The sequence below is a fragment of the Mustela lutreola genome, chromosome 4, assembly GCF_030435805.1.
Source record: "Mustela lutreola isolate mMusLut2 chromosome 4, mMusLut2.pri, whole genome shotgun sequence".
Classification (NCBI taxonomy): Eukaryota; Metazoa; Chordata; class Mammalia; order Carnivora; family Mustelidae; genus Mustela; species Mustela lutreola.
This window is the reverse complement of record NC_081293.1, coordinates 167,745,115-167,766,549: the sequence shown is the minus strand read 5'-3', so window position 1 is coordinate 167,766,549 and position 21,435 is coordinate 167,745,115. Positions and strand designations below refer to the sequence as shown.

The 21,435-nt window shown below is 40.0% G+C and overlaps 1 protein-coding gene across 2 annotated transcripts in view; it reads right to left on the bottom strand.

Moving 5' to 3' along the window:
* Positions 1-9,594, bottom strand: part of MDFIC (MyoD family inhibitor domain containing) — a 91,418-nt gene extending 81,824 nt beyond the window's left edge. The window contains exons 1-2 of one of the 2 annotated variants that reach the window (XM_059171636.1): positions 9,377-9,594; positions 8,899-9,084 (exon numbers count right to left, since the gene is read on the bottom strand). In XM_059171636.1, the coding sequence (XP_059027619.1) occupies positions 8,899-8,983 (85 nt within the window). In that variant the 5' untranslated portion in view covers positions 8,984-9,084; positions 9,377-9,594. The remainder of the gene's footprint in view (positions 1-8,898; positions 9,085-9,376) is intronic. The other variant, XM_059171637.1, reaches the window with a different exon arrangement.
* Positions 9,595-21,435: the final 11,841 nt, after the last annotated feature.

Here is a 21,435-nt window from a genome sequence, read left to right as displayed (position 1 = left end):
TTTCTTAAAAGTCATCACTTCTCTTCTGTCCTGTTTCTCCAACTGTAGTCCGTATCTTGGTTAATGTTATTCACAGACTCATCTTTCAATTCTCTCTTTTCCCGGCCCCAACAAAATCAATTATGAGACTGAGCTACTTACAACTTCCCAATTTCTCTCAGATGTAGACTTTTTTTTCCCGTGTCCACTACCAGTGCCACCAATCCTTATCTCCTCCAACCAGAAATACTTTCAACACAAAGACTGACTATGCTATGACTCAGCTCAAGAAAAATTAACTTCATTTTGCATACTGATGAAAAATCGGTATAGTTATTTTCATGTTGTATACATCTTAATATAAGCTCCTACACCTTCCCCACGCTCCATAATTTCATCTCGCATTTTGGTGAGAAATAGAGTAATACCCCTTAGAAAATGCATGTTGCTTAAATGATGGAAAAATTAAGAACAGAGTAGGTCTACATTTCTAGAGCCCAAAAGATCAAGGGCTGATCCGTCATGGAAAAGAGTAGGAGGACTGTATCTTGAAGGGGAAGCCAGTTCCTTTGTACTCTGCCAGCTGCCTTCAGAGCGCCTGTCACCTACTCAACCACAAATTGCTTTATTTTTAGTGCTCAACTCTGCATAATCCAAACCATAAAGACCTACAAACTGCGCCTTCTTCAGAGGGGATCACTAGCAATCCAACCCAGCAAAACTGACTCGTTGCCATTCTGAGTTTCTCATTCAACCTCTGAATTTGTATGCTCCAGAACTACACCCGTCAGTTGGCAACTGGCCATCAACTCATCTGTCACACGGTTCTTGTTGGAATGTGCAACTGATATTTAGACAAGGAATTAAAATTTAATTTGGCACATTTATATCTCATCCTCTCTCTCTCGCCTACTTTATAAATTCCTTGTGGGCAAACGCTGCATGACACATTTTTAATCTTCACAGGACTTTGTACATAGTAGGCACACAAAAAAATGTTTGTTAACAGGGTTTCTCTTCAAACGTGTCAATAATGAAATCTATGTGCTGGCATGAAAATTAACTTCAGACTTGACTCCTGAAACTACTAAAAATTTCAGGCATAAAAGCACATGCATATGAATCATCTTACTTCAGGTCACATGGGTGTGAATCCGAAAACAGAAGTGGACTGCAAGTAGAAACCACAAACGAAATTAATGTTAAAATAACTCTGTTCACAGCTCCTACTTGGTGAACCCTAACTGATTAAATTAGAATCTTTTAAAATACAACTTGATTTCAAAAACAAAGTTAAAAGCTTTCCTTCAGAATACGTGTGCTGACGTGGAAAGAAGATACGAAAAGTTTAACTTCGGGAAAGGAGGAGAGAAGGGAAAAAGAGACAGAGCCACGAAGATAAAGAAAAGCGAAGCATCCAAAAAAACTGGTGCACAAACACATGTCAGATTAGGTCAGCAGGAAGCACTGAAGCGCCCTTCACCTGCTCCACTGACTCACCAACATCCAACTAGCCAAACATCCAGAATCTAGCCAGTGCAGAATCTGTCTTCCCTTAACAAAAACTGATAATAAAGACCTTTAGAAATAGAAACATAAAAATCACATCCCTTGCCTTTACATAAGGTAGAATAATTACATTATCTCGGAAAGACAATTTGGTTGAATTGTTATACTCTGTTGTTGCTTATTGTATCGTTCTAATTTTCCATTTGCAAATGACTTAACTTTAGATTGTGTCAATTTACGCTTCCTTATTTTCCCCAAATCTTTTATTATTATAAAAATATAATGCTGGTAAAATAACTGCACACAGCTATTAGAACTTTCCATGAAATCACCTCAACAAGATCCAGGAAATAAGGTTCAAAGAAACAGGAAAGACTCTTACACACCCAAAAATTCCAATTTCCCCACTAGCTCTATAAAGGTCATTCAATTTATTTATATATATATATATATATATATTTTATTTATTTATAAATAAAATATTTATATTTTATATATATATAAATTTATAAATATTTATAAATATATATAAATATATACATATATATGTGTATATACACATATATATGTATATTTTTATATGTATTATATTTACTATTAGTATATTATCTATATTTTATAATTATATATTTTATTTATACACACACACACACACACACATATATATTTTTTTTTTATTAAAAAATCCTTGTATGTTAACTGACCAAACAAGGCCAACAGGCACAGTTCTTGCTGCCCTGAAACCTTTGCCTGCCAGTTGCACTTCTGGTCTCCCTGGCTCCCCATATACCCTAGAACAAAGATTAGTTAGAACAAACACACTCTTCCCACACATGTATAATCCTCCTCCCTTGTCCCCCACTGCTTCCACCCTGCCAACCTCCAACCCTTTGCTAATTCCAAAAATTCATTCTATCAGCTTCTATTCTCAAGCTCCTTCCTGCTCCTTGCTGAGCAAGGCAATCAACCATGCTGACCTTGTCCACTAAAAATTCATGCCATTCATTCTTGGTTAAGCCCTCAGTGTTACTGAGCAGACTTTTGTTTGCCCCAGATTGAATCCCTCTTGAATACTTCATTCTTTGAAATCTTTTCCACTCATCTCAAATTTCTCAGCTCATCCTAAAACCACCCCCCAGTCTTGCTCCCAGGAAATGTTACCATCTACTTTGCTGAGAAGATCGAGGCCTCCCAGGATCTCTTTCCTATCAAACTTTCTCTAGATTATCATTCATCATTTTCTCCCATACCCATCTGAAAAGGGAATATTCTCTACTTTCCTAAGACTGGTCTCCATGCCATTCGGTCCCAGAATTTTACTCTTTCAATTACACACACCCACACCATCACTATGCTCCATACACTTTCATCTTCAATCTCTCTATCCTCTAAATTTCTTTCCATTAGCATGTGGTGAGCATGCTCAAAATCTACCCATCCAACAGAAACCTTCTATACACCATACTTCTCCCTCACCAGACTGCAATTTTCGTTCATCTTCTACGACCACTAAACCTCTAATGCTTCTGTGACCACTCCTTATAGTCTCTCTTTCTGCATTCTTTTCCTTCTCCTCCGTAAGAGTGCCCATACCTCAGTCTGCCCCTCAGTCCTCTCTCTCATTCTTGTGCCCATCCATCAGCTACCTGATGGTGAACTTTTAGCCTAGGGGCCTGACCCTCACCATTCTCCTAGGTACAAGTTCTACTTTTCCATTGTTTATTGGGTCTCATGTCAAGGGATAAGTTTCAGGAGCCAACGGGATTAAAAGATGACTCAACAGCTCTTCCTATGTTGTTGCTCAGGCCAAAAAGGCAAACCTGTGGACTACCTTAAATTTTTACCTTTCCAGCATCTCCCATATTAAATATGTTGCCCAATTATATCAATTGAATTCAGCAGAATTTGGACACTGTGCTTTAGGAGTCACAGATGATAAGTAAAAATCAAAAGCCCTCCAGGGGCTCTCATATCTATATAGGTAGAACTCTATCCTACTTTTGCTATGTTCTTAAACTAATTTTCTCAATTGTACTCCTACTCATTCTGCCCTACGTCCTCTTTTGTCAGGTGACAATAATAGCTTCCTGGATAATCACTACCTTCACTCTTGCCCCTCCCACCAACACCATCATTTGTACTGCCACCCGATTTATTTTCCTAAAAATAACCACCGTGGTCCTGTCCTTCCCTTTCTCAAGAACTTTTAATGGCTCACCACTGTTCACAGTTAAGGATACTCAAACACTTCCATGGAGAATTAGGGCCATCCTCAAAATCACCTCAGTTTGCTTCTCAACCTTATTCCACTCTTGCTTTCTTCCTACAATCCATACAATGGGTTTAGCAAAGTACTTAGCATTCTGTAGTAATTCCCTCCAAGCTCTACTTCCCACCATCCATCTCACAGAGCTGAGTCCTGTGATCATGGTTCTTCATCCAGCTCAAATCAAGTTTCCCTTGAGGTTTTTCCAAATGCCCCAGCTAGAGATACTTTCTCACATCCACGTTCTGCCTTCCCACTTCCTTCATACATCTGTTATAGCACCTATCAGTCTACCTTGCATGATAGTTATGGGTGAATGTATATATTTCCCCATCGTTCTGTGAGATCCTGATTTCATTCAGTCTATTTCTCTCTGTACCTGTCACATAACAAAATTCCATTGATCACTGTTTCTACAAGACAGGATCAAGATTCCAAAACTCCAGCTCACAAAGGAACACAACTAACATGCAAATTATGCAATCTTTGCCTCATTATTCCATAATCATGGGATCTCCAAAGAGCAGTGTAGGGCGGCAGGACAAGAATTATCTGCTGAAGTGGTGGAAGAAAGTATAAAAATATCTGTTTCACTTATTTTTATCTCATCTGCCTACAACCCTTATTTATGTATTTTTTTCTAACGTTCACACACGATACATTTGTATGGTGGTAAACAAAATTTAAGAAAATTCTTTGAAGATGAATACTCAGCACTATTTTTATTAACTGGGTAGGTAATAAAAATGCTGAAGACCAGTAATGCAGAGTGATAGCACTGAAAATTTGGAACTTGAAAAAGAGACTTTCTAAAAGCTTTCTGAATTCTTTCTACTAAAAAAAAGAGAGAGACTTACTAGAAATCTATGATAACTTGTCCTTCTACAGATAAAATACTCTAAAACAATGATTTCCAACCAGAAATAAAGAGCACCTGGGGCCTGTTAAAAGTGAAGATTCTTGAGCCTTCCACCTAGAAATGGACACTTTTTAAGTCTAGAGGGGGACCAAAAATGTCAGTTGCCTCAAGAGATCAGGATAGTATCTCAACACTACTGACATTATAAGGCCAGATAATTCTTTGTTGTAAGGGGCTGTTCTGTCCTGTGCATTCTAAGATATTTTGCATTAACCCTCGCTTCTACCCACTGGATCCCAGGAGGACCCACTCCACTCCCTGCATGTCTACTAAACAGGCCTCCAGATGTTACCAAATATCTCTTGGAAACACGGTCATCGGCGACTGGAACCAGAGACAGAAGCTATCCAAAGATGACACACTTTGAGAAATGCCATCCTTAACCAGAAGGATAAAACAATACGATACAAATAGAAGAATATGGGTATTACAAGCATATACTGCATAAAATGAAATAAACAGGCTTCCCATAAAGGAAATCTGATTAGCCACTATAAACTCCTGACAACTCAGCTAATCTTCTAAGTCGAAGCTCTTCTTATGTAATTTCAACTCAAAGATTTTCTCCCTAGCTTCTATTTTAAATTATTTTTAATTAACTTCACTGGCATTTTGCATCCTGCTATGAAAAGTCTGCCTAATAGTCTCAGAGGACTCTCCCAAGAGAAAAGAGTGCATTAAATCACACATTATCACATTAAAGTATATTCCAGCACTCACAGTCCAACAGTCTAAGTCTTGGCAAATGCAATAGGGCGTGTGGGGGGTGGGGGCGTGATGCAGGGACTGGAACAGGCTCAAGTGATTCACAGTATCCAAAGCCTATTATCTTTAATTCATCCAGCTGTAGGAAACAGTTGTATTGATTCTCTCCTTCAACCACATTTATCACAATGACACATATTCCACAATTTGTGGTCCTACCCTGATTTCTACTGACTGCATGAGACCTTGGCCGAGTCACTTAAATTATTTGGGCAACCTTTCTAAAAAGTGAGCAAGTTGGACAAAATTATTTCTAAAAACCCTTCTGGTTACAAGTCCCAAATGTATGAGTGAAGTACTTAATTAAAAAGCTCTTTCTGCTGTATGGATTCTAGTAACTACTGCACCAAAAGGTAAGTACTTATATTTTCTATTTTGATAACACAATGAATCTTAAGATGTCTAATCCTAAAAAGAAAAAAAAAATGACAATTTGATGAACCACATACACAACATCCACATCTTTTAAATTTAAATTCAATTAATTAACATACAACATATTAGGATCCACTCTCTCTTAAAATGATATTACATTTTACTCATCCTTCACCTACTAAGGTGAAGGATGATATATGATGAATACGATTTACGTATTACTCATCCTTCACCTATTAAGACATTTATACAGGTTCTCTGCATAGTTATAAATAGATGTTTACGTGCTATTTTCTGTAACAGAGATAACAGATCAGTTGCCTAGAGGCCATTTCTAGCTTGAAAGTGTAGTTGTTTGTTGGCCTGGACAAAGATTGTATTTAATCAATAGCCAACTTTTAAACAGGGAGAGATGATACATAAAAACCTGTATTTCCAGTGTCTCTTGAAATACTGGAAGATATTAGCCCAAATGGCAACAATGAGCTAGAGCCTCCTGGCCCATGAGCCATCCTACGGCCCACAGTCCCTGCTGCTCCCTCTCTTCTGACATCCATCCTGGGTCCTGGGTCCCTCTCACAGCCTGGAGCATATGAGCTTATGTCCTTGCTCTGTAACAATTTTCAAAATACACAGAAAATACTTTTAATGCTTTCAAAGCAATAGAATTTTCCTTCCAGAATCACAGGAAAAGAGTAGAAATTTTGAAAAAAGAGAACTATGCTTTTAATAAGAAAAACCTTCCTAACTCTGAATGCTGATGAGTAAAATGAGCGACACTTTGGGGTCGAACTAACCACCTGAAAGAATGGAGAAAGGAACGCTAGAGTTGATGGTGAGTTCACTACAGACCCCCTAAAATGTCTTGTAACTTGAACATTATAGGTCCTCAGTTAGCAGTATGGATAGCGCTTCATAATCCAGTAATAAATGTGTAGGTTTTATGTTGTCATCTAGGTATCTTTGTTTACAAGTTAAGACTTGCCCTTCTATGTCCCGCTCATGAAAAGGTATTCTCAGCTAATTTTCCTACAACACTCCATTCTTCTCACTGATTTCAATATATAAAAATTTTAAATTCAGTTTCCATTAACTAAGCACCTACAATTTACCAGAGAACGATTAAACTGTTCTTCTGAAAGGATGATAAAAGAATCCAAGGACAGAAGGAAGAGAATAAAACAACTCAAGCAAGAGCTTGAGAGTTAAGTGCTCTGTGAGCAAAGCTGCTCTCTTCACTAATGTCTTTACCAGTAAAACCAACCTAACCATGGAAGGCAGCATCTTGAAGCTCTTATTCTATCTACTGGCTCAATTTTTTTTTTTTTCTTTCAATACACTTTATGAAATCTGCTTGTTTGAGATACAGTATTATAACAAGAATCTTTTTTTAAAAGATCAACATTGTATTATGGTTACAATTAAATTGATGCCTGTTTAAAGGATGTTGTGAGTCAAAGATAAACTAGTAAAAAAGCACCATATAACTATGTTGTGAAGGATAAGCCAATTTTCAGGTACAATATAGTCCAAGAGTTTTCACACTGATAATGTAGGTGTTGGGTGTTGTATGCAGTCAGTTGCACCTCAGGCCATTCTAGATGACCACTTCTTAATGCCAGATCCTGGGGTATTCTACAGCATTGCATTTGCACAGGTATATTTAGTACCACTGCAAGTTCTGACTCTGAAGATGCATTATTAAAGTTGGACACTGTAGATATCACTATGTCAAATCAATTGTTTTTGTAGTATATCTGATGTGGATTTTGACATAAGCATCATTTAACAAGAGTGATTAACAGCTCAAGTGTGAACATAAACATCAATGAGTCGATAAGACTATGAAGGGCATGCCTAACAGGAAAATGACTACGTTGGCAATACAGAGTGAAGAACGTGGGCTGCTTCTGGGAAAATATGTTGATCATTCTAGCTCTCTGATTCGTTCTATTTGCTCTTCAGAAAAAAATGACTCACTGTTTAGAAGCAAAAGGCAATGATAAACATAATTCAATTTAACAGCCCTGAATACCAGAACATTCTAATTTAGTCATGGATGTTTTCTGCAAAACCTTTTCTGAGTTCAACATTAACTTCTTCTTTTCCATTTCTGCTGCCTTTACAAACACAAATGCAAACATAAAAACAAAATCCCAAGAAGCTCACTACATTATGGTCAAAGGAAAAGAAAAGCTATCAGATATGCTTAAAATCAAGAGTATAAAGTAGGTTTCTGAGATCTGGAACATTTAGCTTCTATCAATATCAGAACTTTTTAAATCAGAGCCACGCTTAGAGGAAAATGCATCTGAAGAGTAAGGTCCTTGTTCACTGTCGCCATGGAAGATCTGAAGTAGGTTACCTTCAAGAGAAAAAAGATACTGCCTGACTTGTTTATAAGCTTCTTAGGGAAGTTTCCCAGAAACAAGATTAGTTTTTCTATAGGTTGCCTGTGTTTACACTTTGGAAGAACACAGAGGAGCTAATTCATTCTTGGAAAGTGTTTCTTTTAAAGCATGTTTATTTCAAAACAAAACAGTTACTGAAACATCTGTGAGAGTCATTCCCAAGCAGTGGGTCACAGACACCTGGATCATCAACGGAGTCCAGTCACAGGGTGGCCCACAAGAAACAGAAAGATGAGCAGAGAGCGCATACTTGGTCAGAGAGCAGCAGCACACTGGGATCTGATGAAGACACTAGAACCGAAGCGAAGCAGGGGAGGGAGGGATCCCACATATTTGAGTTTTAGGCCCCAAAATGCATATGCTTAAGAAAGACCAGTCAGGTCATCCCCTTCCCTCCACCCCCCCACCCCCCCACCCCCCCACCCCCCCACCCCCCCTGCAACCAAAGGAAGGGGGAGTGGAAGGACCAGCGGATCCCGCCCTCTTATCCGGTTGTTGATCTGGGGCAGGAGTCCTGGAGAACTTGTTTGAGTCACAGTAACTGTGCAAAAGTTCACAACTACGAAGCGAGAATCCGTCCTCCACCCCTCCGCCCCCGATCAGTAAACGTGTGAACAGATTTTTTAAAATGCGACAATGACAAAGTGTCTTGCAACTTGCAAGCAGGCACTCACCCTGGGCTGGGGCGCCCAGCCGGCCGCAGCCCGCCTCGGCGCCGCGCTGGGGCCCGGGAGCGAGGGCTTCACCCGCGCCGGACATGGGCCGCTCCAAGGAGCCCGCGCCGCGCTGCCGCCGAGCTCTCCGCCCCGGGGGCGGACCGAAGGGCTCTTAAGGTGTTGGGTGCAGAGGACTGACTGCTTCTGGCGGAAAAAAAAAAAAAAAAAAAAAAAAAAAAAAGTGTTTTTAGAGACCAGCACACCACCCCGACGGGACATTCCCTCCCCCTCCGCTTCCCTCCCCCAAACCCCACCCCGGAGAAGTTTTGATTTGAAACCCGGGAGGAAAACTGCTGCCCCGCACGTTGACAGTGGGGGTGGGAGGGGGGAGGGAGGCGCTGAAGGCGGGCGGGGAAGGGAGACTGGGTTTGGAAGCCTGGGGAAGGGGACCAAACCCCTCCTCCTCCTCCTCCTGGCCCGGCCGACCACCACCTACCTCAGCATCCCCCCAACTCTCTCAAAGCCCCTTCTTCCTCCTCCTCTTCCGCCCAGAAAGTTAGCAAAGCTCTGGCCGCGGCGGCATCTTGCCCCAGCGGCCTGGCAGCACTGGCGGCCGCCCCGGCGCGTCCCTCCCCGCCTCCCTCCGGCTCAGCCCAGACACTGCAGTGGCGGCAACTGCGCCAGCGGCCGTTCCTCTGACTCCGAGCTCTCCGCCCCCTCTTTCCAGCCAGCTCAGTCCGGCCCGTTCCCCGCCGAGGGGGACTGTTCCCCTTCTGCCTCTCTTTTCCCCGGTCCTCCACCCCTCCACTCCTGAAACACTTTTCCCTCTGTTGCTCTTTTTCATCATATCCGGATCAGGCGGCCTCGAACTCTTGGCGGGTGGCCCGAGCCCGGGGGCGGTACAATGTGGGTTCCCTTCTCGCCCTAGCCCTCTTGGGTCAGGAGGCCAAAGCCTGAATGGGCTGGCTCAGAGCTAGGGGTTCTTCTAAGGGCTGGGAGAAAGGAGAGAGTTGGCTGGTCCCTGGCTGCCCTGGCATCTTCCTGGCCATACTCACCCCAATCTCTCTCTCCCAGCCTTTCTTCCCAGTCCTGTCCCAGACCTACTGAAGCTCTGGGAACTATATCAGTGAAGGAGAAACCTTTAGGGTGGACAATGCAAAACCAAAAAGAGTACAAATATTTATCGAATTTTACAGGTGGGATAGCAGAAGTGTGGTTTTGAAACTGTGCCCCTTAGCAGTGTTTAAATTCTTACTCTGTGCCTCTTAAGTTACCTTTATTCTCTTTTTCAAGGCTTGATCTTGGTCAAAAAGGATCCTAGCTCCATAAAACCAGTTGCACGTGCTTGAAGCCAGGAGAGGCATCCAGGCTGACAAGACAGATGCCACAGAGGACACTGCAACCCAGGGCCCCAAGCCAGGACTACGACACCCTGAATGGCTTCTGTGGCGAGATAAACTTGTGGTCGGAAGTCAAAAGCCAAGGAACTCTCAGACGTTCTGATTGTAGCTTAATCTGACAAGCCTAGAATACAAGTACAAAGTAATTTGCAGATATAAAGTATTTTAATAATACATTCACATAAACTGTGCTCTTTTTTTTCATTCATTGTAAGTGAAATGCAGAATTCATTTGTAAAACGGTAGAACAAACTCATTCTTCAGATCTCTAGGACAAGAGAGGAATCACAGCCATGTTACCAAAAAAAGGAAGAAAATGTGCACTGGATAGATCTTTCTAGGTCTATCATTCATAATATCTCAGGAATTTCATTTCTTAAAAAAAAAAAACTGGAATTGAGTCCAACTAATTGAGAAGATCTACTTCTTTAGAGTCAGTGCAACCAAACGTTCAATTAAATCTAAAAAACACAATCTTTCAAGTTTCTGATGACAGTTATTCAGACTATACTTACCAAAAAACAAATGACATTTTCCCTAATGACTTAGGACTAATACATTTTTTTTTCTTCTATCTTTAGTGTAGAGGTTTCAGGTATGGTGTGCATAGAAGTGCCTTCACTTTCCTGAAAACGTGTACAGGGGCCTGGACTCTGGAATCTACTTGACGGAAGCAGATCAGTTCTGAGGATCACTGTATTATCACGCAAGAACGAACATTTACAAAGCATCACTGTATAGTGCACAGTTATCTGCAATCAAAGAAACAGGAAGAAAGTAACCACTCTGAAAGATTCTGTTTTAGCCCTTTCTTACTATTTCCTTTGCCCCCCCCTTTTTTTTTCTGATTGCCTCACAAAGATGGTAATGTCCATGAATATAAAGAAGTTATACCACTCTTCTGGAAAGTCACAATCAGTGATAAGTATTTGGTAATTTTGCAGAGTACTTAGTGTTGCACATATGTGAGTCAATCCTTGAATTTAAACATCTTCTTAACGGGAAAGAAATAAAATTAAATAAAAATATAAAGAATAAATGAGAGGCTATGTTGTACAATCACCTTGATGGTCAAATGCTGTATCTTGTTCAGCTGTATGACTTTGGGCATCTTAGTCAAACTCTTTCTCGGCTTTGGTGGCCTCATAAAATAAGGATGGCAAGAGAAACTCTTTACAGAGTCCCAGAAGGGCTAGTGGGATAATTATTAAAATAATTATAAAATAATTAAAATAGAAATTAAAACTATAAAAAGATAATTCTCTTATAGCATTTGGAAGAACGTCAGATAGGAAGACAGGTGCTCCAAAGTGTTAACTGTTATTAGACAGCAGAAGCATTTTGATGGGTTACACGGAGCATGGTATGACGGCAAGATCACACAACGGCCACATCAACATACCAGGTAACCATGCATGTACTTTACACAAACTTTCTCAATGAATTTTTACATTGGCTCTACCACTAACTTGCCAGGATTTCATTGCTAAAATTTAGAACTCAGACCTATCTGACTATAAAGCAGATTATCTCAGTTGTTTAGGCAGATACAAGTCTTCCCTCTGCAAGGTATAAAGGTGGCATCCGATAGACCAGAAATTAAGTGTGGGCTCCTAAGTGTTCCCCAAGCTTCCCAATTACCCCGTCCCTTGCTGATGAGCAGCACTCCACGCCCTCATTCTCTCATTCTTCTATTCAACAAATATGTTTGGAGGCAGAAGGCGCTGTGGTGGGTGCCGGGGACATAGCAATGAAGATGATAAGTGGGACCACTGCCCATGGATTTCACAGCCTAGAAAAAGTATGGTTACGCAACCCCTTGACAACAGATTCGCTAAGAAGCATGGCAAGGGAAGTTTTGGGGTGCTAGGATAGTAACCTAGCAGGGAGATACAGTCTGGTCTAGGAACCAAGAGAAAGTTCCTCGAAAAAATTGCGTCTCTGCTGAGACCAGAAGGAGAAAGTGAAAAGAAGAGAAACAGACTGCCCCAGGTAGAAGGAGCCATGAGGGTGGCAGGCCAGAGAGTGGAGGACAGCCAAGCATCTGTGGAGAACTGACAACGGTCAATGTAAGTCCAATGGCACTGAGACTAGAGTTCGGGAGTCCAAAAGGGGGCAAGGGATGATGCTGGCAGTGAAACCAAATAGAGATATAAGGTAGGAAGTTAGAGGAATCAAAGGTGACTTCCAGCTTTCTGAGTCTAGTTGGAGAGTGGCAATACCACCCACAGAGATCGAAACATCTAGGAAAAACAGGTTTGGGAAAATCTGATGAATTAATCATGCAGATCACGTGGTGTCTGAGAGCTAGAGAGCTAGCAAGAGAGTTAGCAAGAGAGCTAACTGGAAGCATCCGGAAGGTTGTTGGATAGGAGCTGGGAATATAAGCAGATAGATGGTACTTCACTGGCTAGAAATTATGAGCACCCAAGATGAACATGTCATGTAAGGGCAGAAGGCCTAAGACACAGCTATGCCCTGATACTCAATACAAGCGTGTCCTCACTGGCCTCTCTCCTTTTCTCTATAGGCTTCCCAAGGTCATCATACTGTTCTCTCTCTAGCTTGAGAATCACCATTATTTAGTTACTACTGATTAGTGTACACCCACCCTCCCAGATGTCCATGGGTATCATCACATCATCGTGTTCGTTCAATCAGGTTTTGCCACGCCTCGTACTATAATGATCTCGATGGGTGGAAACTATCCCGGGTCGGGCCTCCCATTACAATTAAGTGCTCTAGTCCTGGCTCAAAGCCCTCTACCTTCTTTAAAATCCCAATGTGTATTGCAACCATTTCTGCTTGGTGATACACACACTAGTGATAGAATATGTGAACACGTTGTCAGAGAAGTCGGTCATGACCTAAGCAGATAAAATGAACTAATCAAATGAGTTTATAAAGCATCCTTATGGACTACTTAACCTTCACCATTTGTTCAACATTCAAACGTTTATTGTGCACCTACTATATGCTACATTGCCACATGTTAGGCTTGGTTGCTAAAAATTTTTATTTGAGGTCTTGAAAAGCAGCTAAATTAGTTTTCAGTTGGGCAGAGACTGAATGGCATAGCTCAAGTCAGAGTAACTACCCTCACATAGTAAGCTTAACCAGAGTTCTGCAAGCAGGATAGGTCATTGTGCATGGATCCCAGGGGGTGCACAAGACAAGTCTCTGGAATGTGAGAGAATAATGAGAAAGTATTTTAATTTGAGCATTTATATTTTTCTTTTGTTATTTGTAATTTCTATTTCTGAGTATGTTTTATAGTGCATATAAAACATTAGTAAAAAAGCACTTGTATGTCATTTATAAATATACATTAGAGGTTCATACTAAAAAAAGTTTATTATTTGTTTTGTGGGGGGGAAAAAGGCTTATATACTTTAATCATTTAAAGTCAGTCATTCCCAGATTGTACCAAGGTCTTTGGTAGTTTTTCTAGAAAAGATATAGACCTAACTCATTCATGTGGAAGTGTGACTTTAGCAAACCCAAAACCCAGGGACATAGCAACCAGGAAATCACCCTAAGACTCTTAAATACCAAAAATAACCTTCATGACCTTCCCATCGTGCCAACACAATGGCCATCAATTTTCTCAAATCCTACTCATTTTTTTGTGTGTGAACACAGACCTCTAAACAAACTTTATTTTCTATTGTCTTAGCTCACAAAAAATTTAGGACATAGGGGCTTTGAGAAAAAGACATTAGCTAAGGGAGCTATTAGGTCAGAAAAAAATGACAGCAGAAGAAATGGTAGATGACAGACAGGGAAGATACAGGAAAATAAACACGTCATACTGGTGCCTTTGTGAATTCAGCCCAGTGAAAGTGAATGTTTCTAACGAGGTCTAGGTCATTAAGGAAGATTCCGTTAAATTAGTACTGCATTCTGTTTCTTATGGAAGCAGGTTAGTATTTTTATATTTCAGGAAAAATTTCACCCAAAAATGTTCACATAAAAAATTTGTTGCAACTTGAAAGAGTATCTTTCACAGAATTACATTTTTATAGCTGCAAGGGAAATGAGTAACTGTGATTCTAGGCCAATTTGTTTTAACTGTATTTCTCCACCTCCTAGTGCTTTCTCGAAGAGAAGAGGTCAAGTGGACAGGTTTCTGGAATCCCATTCTTATTTCAAATAGAGTGCCTTCCTCTCTTTCTCCATAACACATCAGTCCTTCCCTTAAAAATTTTTAAACGAGAAAACCCGTCCACCCACTTTTTAAACATTTGAAAACCACCATCTTGCCCAACTCGCTCATATAACATGCAAAAGGACGTGAAGACAAAGTTCATTATGCTCTACAAACATGCACTGAGTATCAAGCCATATGCTACATACTTCCTCTATGCAAAAACAGAGGAAGTAGTAGGAGCTCATGGTATAGAATACTAGGAGTAGGGCAGGGAGCAGAGTGGGGCAGGGACAGTCACATAACCATAGGACAGGGCACAAAGAAACCAGCACCTTACTGCTCAGGCGTAGGCGGGGACAGTCACAGGATATTTCAGAGAGAAGATGATACCAAGCTGAGTATCGCTGATGAGTAAAAGTTTGCCTGTCAAGGAGCTCAGGGAATTCCAGAAAGCAGGGGTAACATATGAAAGACCCAGGAGTGGGAAAGCCCCACAGAATTAAATGACTTGGCAAAGGTCGTTGAGTGGGTTCACTACAAAGATGGCCCTAGAGCCTAAGTCTCTGGATATCTAGGCTTCCCATTGCAGTTGTCTAGCTGAGTCACGTCAGTGAATTCATCTGTTCTAAGTGATGGCGAAGAAAGGCCATACCTAATCCTGTATTTAGGAATTCCCGAGATTTTCTGTTGTGCATACGTGGCCCAAGAACTGGGCACAGGATCTCCTGCTGCTGGATGAGTTCGACTTCTACTTCCCAGCCAAGCCCTCCGTGAGTGTCCTTTCAGTTGGCTGACTGCTCTGGCCTGCGGCTCTGGCCTGCAGGGTATTTTCTTGCTGTCACTCTCCTTTTCTGCTGGTGTTTTGAAGGAAAGGAGGGAGACATTAAGCCACACAGTGGCACATGTCAGATAAGAACAGCATGAGTGAAGACAGAAATGAAAATGGGGATATTGTATACAATGGACAATAAGGAGACGTTTTCTTGGTAGACAGAAAGCAAACCCGCATGTACCAGGCATTGTGGAAAAGTAATGAATACAGGAGGGCCCTGAACACCATCACTGACCTGCTAACCCTACAACTGCAGGGTGGCCATGACGAAGACATTTAAAAGATACTCAATCCAGAGACCTCCAATCAACTATAGGAAAAATGCGGGGGTTTCTTGACTACCCCCCCCCACCTTCCGTTGCTTTCCTCTCTCCTTTTTGAGCATCCCCTGCCCCCCAGGCACTTGGAGTCCCATTCTATTCTCCTGCTATCCCAGAATCCCAACATTAGTCCCTGGGCAAATAATGCGCTGAAGTTTAAAGGAATGAATTCAATTTCATGTATTAAACACAAAGATATAAATAACTCCTAGCCCTCCTCATTCTAGGAGCAAAAGTCCTGTTCCTATGTTCATAGTACCCCCAAAATATACCCAGGCCCATAAAGGGTAAGAAATAGTATAATTTCAGCATAGCACCGATTAATGATTAAAAATACATTCACAAAAAAACCAACACAACTTACAATACACACAAGCAAAAGGACTTACACAAATACCTTTCAATGGTAATCTGTGGAGGGAAGGATGAGTGAACAGGAATTGAAGGGAACATACACATGCAAAGAAGCATGTGTACAAGAAAGGGGACTTGCATAGGCCCGTGATAAGGGGCCCGTGATAAGGGGCCCTTGTTAAGGGGCCCTGTACCAAGGTACTGATTAACTCTCCTTTCAGAGATTCAAAACAGTGACAAGTACTACTACCAATAATACTAGTAATATAAGAGGAATAGTAATAATAATAATAGACTTGCCCGAATTTGTATTTGGTAGATTATCAGGCCGTGCCATAAAACAACCCAAGGAGGGGCTCCTGGGTGGCTCATTCAGTTAAGCATCTGCCTTTGGCTCAGGTCATGATCCCAGGGTCCTGGGATTGAGACCCATGTCAGGCTCCCTACTCAGGGGAGAGCCTGCTTCTCCCTCTTCTACCCACTTGAACTCTCTCTCAAATAAATAAATAGTCTAAACACACACACACACACAGGACCAGAAGAATTGAAGATTCTGTGTCATATATATTGGGGGAGGGCTAACTAAAATGACTGTGGATGTGATTACCTAATTTATCTGTTAAAGGTCAGCAACACCAGAATATTTTGGTTACAACAGCCAACCTATACAAAGACATTTTCTTTTCTCACTCTCATAGAGACTTTCATTGTCCGCAGAGTGGTGGCTTCTAAAAAGAGAGGTCTACATCTGAATCCCCAAAACCTGTGAAAGTTACATCATTTGGTTAAAGGGTCTTTGCAGACACAAATAAGTACTTGAAATGAAGAGATCATCCTGGATTATGTGATTCATACTAAGTAGGAAGTAGGAACAGGGTCCTGTGATAGGGCACAAGAGGTAGAACCAAACCCTGTGTGGAGAGAAGAATTTCCAGCATGATACGGGTCTCAAGAGGAGCCTAGATGAGAAGGATTCAACCAGAGGAAAAGGGGAGGAAGAGAAAGGGAGAGCATACAGAGAACTCCAAACCCTCTACCTGTTCTTTTGTATTTCATAAGACATGTATGCCTAATCCAAAACAAGACCATATTTATACATTCCAAAAACTTTTGTCTCAATTCTATTGGAGGGATTTCTCGGCTAAGTGTTTTAAAATTTTATTAAGTTTTTAAATTTTAATTCCAGTATAGTTAACAGTTTTAGGTTAGCTTTAGACTTAAGTTTTTTTTTTTTTTAACTCTCTATTAATGAGAATATTCAGTTTTCCAAGGTGACCAGACATCAGTCCATCTGAGGTTTAGCCAAAATGCTGTTTGCTAAATGGTGCTGGCAAAAATCTACATGATAGCAGCAGGCAGGGGAAAACAAAACAAAACAAAAGCTTGAAAAGCTCATTTGTATTTGCACCATAAATTGTACCACCAGTGCCACCCAGAGAATTGTGTTGCCCGATGGTGTTACAGGAGTAGGACATCAGTTAGAGTTCCTTGGGTCATTTCTCTCTTTATCCTATAGTCTTTGCTTTTTAAACTCCAAAGAACAGAGAATCTCTCCTGGGTCTCTCTGTTATGAAGAAGTGGGTATTTGAAAAAGTCCACTAACAAATAAAGGTAATATTTTTTTTTGTTTTTTTTTTTTTAAGATTTTATTTATTTTATTTGACAGAGAGAGAGATCACAAGTAGGCAGAGAGGCAGGCAGAAACAGAGGGGGAAGCAGGCTCCCCGCTGAGCAGAGGGCCCGATGCAGGGCTCGATCCCAGGACACTGAGTTCATGACCTGAGCCGAAGGCAGCGGCTTTAATCCACTGAGCCACCCAGGCGCCCCATAAAGGTAATGTTTTAAACAAGGAATGATACTTATAAAGGAAGGATTACAAAGTTATTTCAAAATAGAAAGAAATCTCTAAATCACATAAAACAATCATTAATGCCAAAGACGATAAGAAAGACAATGTTGAAACAAACCATTACAAAATGAAACCATGACATTTAAAATTACTGGAATACTTTTGGAATTCTGTTTGGTCTATACTGAGACCCAGGGCACTCTCTTTTCAGACTAGCATACAGACATTGTCTGTGATCATTCAGCATTACAGACACTATACCTTTTTCATATAGGATGTGAATACCTTCAAAACCAGAAGGAAGTAACTTCTTTGGACCATCTAGATTTTTTTTCCTAATCAATTTTTGGAGAGGGTTGAGGATTTTCTTAGCATCTTCTGAAAAGTCATTTCTAAAATGAATGAACTCAAGAAGTAAGCCTAACTACTCTAAAAGCAAGATTAAGATTAAGATTCTTAATTCAAATTATGATTCTATTTTTTAGTTTAGCATAACAAACACAAACCACTCCTTTCTTTGGCTCTGCCAAAGTCATGCTTTCCAACACTCAGTGGCCCTTAAGGGACCACATCTCTCCCCTAGCCCATCAAGCCCATTAGACTAGACAATGGACCAAGGGGCAAAGAGGACTTCTGAGAATTTGTAACCTTAATCCAAGAGAAAGATGAAAACCATCATAAAACAGTTATCAGTTTGAACTATTTCCCTAGTAGCCTTTGACCCAGGGCAAACAGATACATAAAAAATTTTAAGTGAGATGAAATGAAAGAAAACCATTTTTTTAATTCTCTAATAAGTTTAACATCATAATGATTTTAAATCATTAACATCATTTAACAACACAAAGCATCATTTTGTTTGTTAAAATTCCCCCCAAAAGTAGTAACTGTACTTGTAAGAATCTGGCTTCTAGGATTTGGGGTGATGCTCCTAACTATAATTAAGACAAATTTTTACCTACCTGCATGCAGTTTAGTGTATTCAGTAGAAGCCCAATGGTAATTTCAAAATATTGAATAAAAGATACAGTATTGGGTGCCTGGGTGACTCAGTTGGTTAAGCCACTGCCTTCAGCTTGGGTCAAGATCCCGGAGTCCTGGGATCGAGTCCCATATCAGGCTCCCAGCTCTGCGGGGAGTCTTCTTCTCCCTCTGACATTCTCCCCTCTCATGCTCTCTCTCCCTCTCTCAAATAAATAAAATCTTTAAAAAAAAAAAGATACAGTTTCTTTTTACATTAGTACTATTTTCCCTAGCTATTTTAAATGTATAACAATAGCATTGTACTTGATACATTTTAAAATATCAAACTTTAGAAAGCCAACTTTTTTCATTCATAGTAAATTATGTTTTTAATATATTGGTTTATTGCCCCTATTATTATTATATTTTTAATTTAAATTTTAGATAGTTAACATACAGTGCAACATTGGTTTCTGGAGTAGAGTTCAGTGATTCATCACTCAAACACAACACTCAGGGCTCATCATAACAAGTGCCCTACTTAATACCCATCACCCATCTAGCCCAAACCCCACTCATCTCCCTCCATCATCCCTCAGTTTGTTCTTTATTGTTAAGAGTTACTTCCCTCTCTCCTTTTTCTTTTCTCCCTTCCTATATGTTCATATGGTATTTGTCATTCTATGACTGAATTATTTCACTTAGCATAATACACTCTAGCTCCATCTAAGTCATTGCAAATGATGGATGAAAAAAAAATATATATATATATATATATAAAATGGTTGTTTTTCAACCACATCTTCATCAGTCAGTGGACATTTGGGCTCTCTCCCAAAGTCTGGCTATTATTGATAATGCTGCTATAAACATCAGGGTGGATATACCCATCTGAATTTGTATTTTTGTGTCCTTTTGGTAAATATGTAGTAGCACAATTGCAGGATTGTAGGGTAGTTCTATTTTTAACATTTTGAGGAAACTTCATATTGTTCTCCAGAGTGACTGCCCCAGTTTGGATTCTCACTAAGGGTACAAAAGGGTTCCCCCTTCTCTAAATCCTCACCAACACCTGCTGTTTCTTTTGTTAATTTTAGCCATCCTGTCAAATGTGAGATGGGATCGCATCATGGTTTTGGTTTGTATTTCCCTGATGAGTAATGTTGAGCGTCTTCTCACATGTCTGTTAGCCATCATCTGGATATCTTTTTTGAAAAAGTATCTACTCTTGTCTTCTGCCCATTTCTTAACTGGGTTATTTGTTTTCTGGGTGTTGAGTTTGATAAGTTCTTTATAGATTTTAGATACTAACTCTTCATCAGATAGGTCATTTGCAAATATCTTCTCCAGTAGGCTGCTTTTAGTTTTGTTGATTGTTCCCTTCACTGTGCAGAAACTCTTCATCTTAATGAAGTCCTAATACCTCAGTTTTGCTTTTGTAGGATGTTAGAAGGTTTTCCTTCTATTTTTATTTTTTGGAACAGTTTGAGACAATAGGAATTAACTCTTCTTTAAATGTCTAGTAGAATTCCCAGAGGAAGCCATCCAGCCCAGGAGTTGTTTGTTGAAAGATTTTTGATTACTGGTTCAATTTCTTTGCTGGTTATAGGTATATTCAAATTGTCTATTTCTTCCTGTTTTAGTTTTGGTAGTTTGTAAGTTTCTAGGAATTTGTCCATTTCTTCCCAGTTGTCCAGTTTGTTGGCACATATGTTTTCGTAGTATTCTTTTATAATTGTTTGCATTTCTGTGGTGTTGGTTGTGATCTCTCCTCTATTATTCATGATTTTATCTATTTGGGTCCTTTCTCTTAGGAAGCCAACTTTAAAAGTAAATAATTATTTTCATTGGTTTAAGATGAGTTCTGTTACTGAACTATCAAGCCAGTAAGTAATCAATTGTCCATACAATCAAGTTATAGCCACTATACTATAAAAACTATTATAACGTACCACGCAAATTTATATTTCTGACAATGATCCAGTTGACTAAGGAAATTGACTTAAAATATTACTTAAGTCATGTTTCCTTTAGTATTTAACTTTATGAATTGTAAAGCAAATTTAATCATCTATAACATGAAAAAATTACTTCATTCCCTGTCAATGTTTATATTATGCACTTACAACTATACATGATGAAGATATATTTAAGAACTGTTATATTTTTCTCTTTAGCATCATGTAAATTCTTCAATATTATTAAATAAAATAACTCATGCATACTGAAGGCCAAAAAATATACACTCAGTATTTCCTATTTTAGCCACATTAGTAAGGATCTGGGCAGGCAGTGCTCTGAATTGACCTTCAGTGATCCTCACTTCCTGCACGGTCCCTTTCCTTGTGTGTGGCCTGATCTAGTGACTTGTTTGCAATGAGCCAAATAAGACAAAAGTGATGGCATATATATCTTCCACAATTAAGTTGTGGAAGAGCCTAAGAATTCCATCTTCCAGCACTTTCTCTGTCTCTTGTTGGTAATCATGCTTTCTGATTGTCCTATAATAAGGAATTGAGGGTGGCCTTCAGTCAACAGCCCTCAGAAAATCGAACCTTACCAAAAAACATGAGGACCTTGGAAGCAGTTCGTCCCCAGTGGTGCCCTGGGGAGAAACCATATCCCTTGCGGACACGTTGATCTCAGCCTGTGAGATCCCTGAAGCAGAGAAGCCAGGTAAGCCTTCC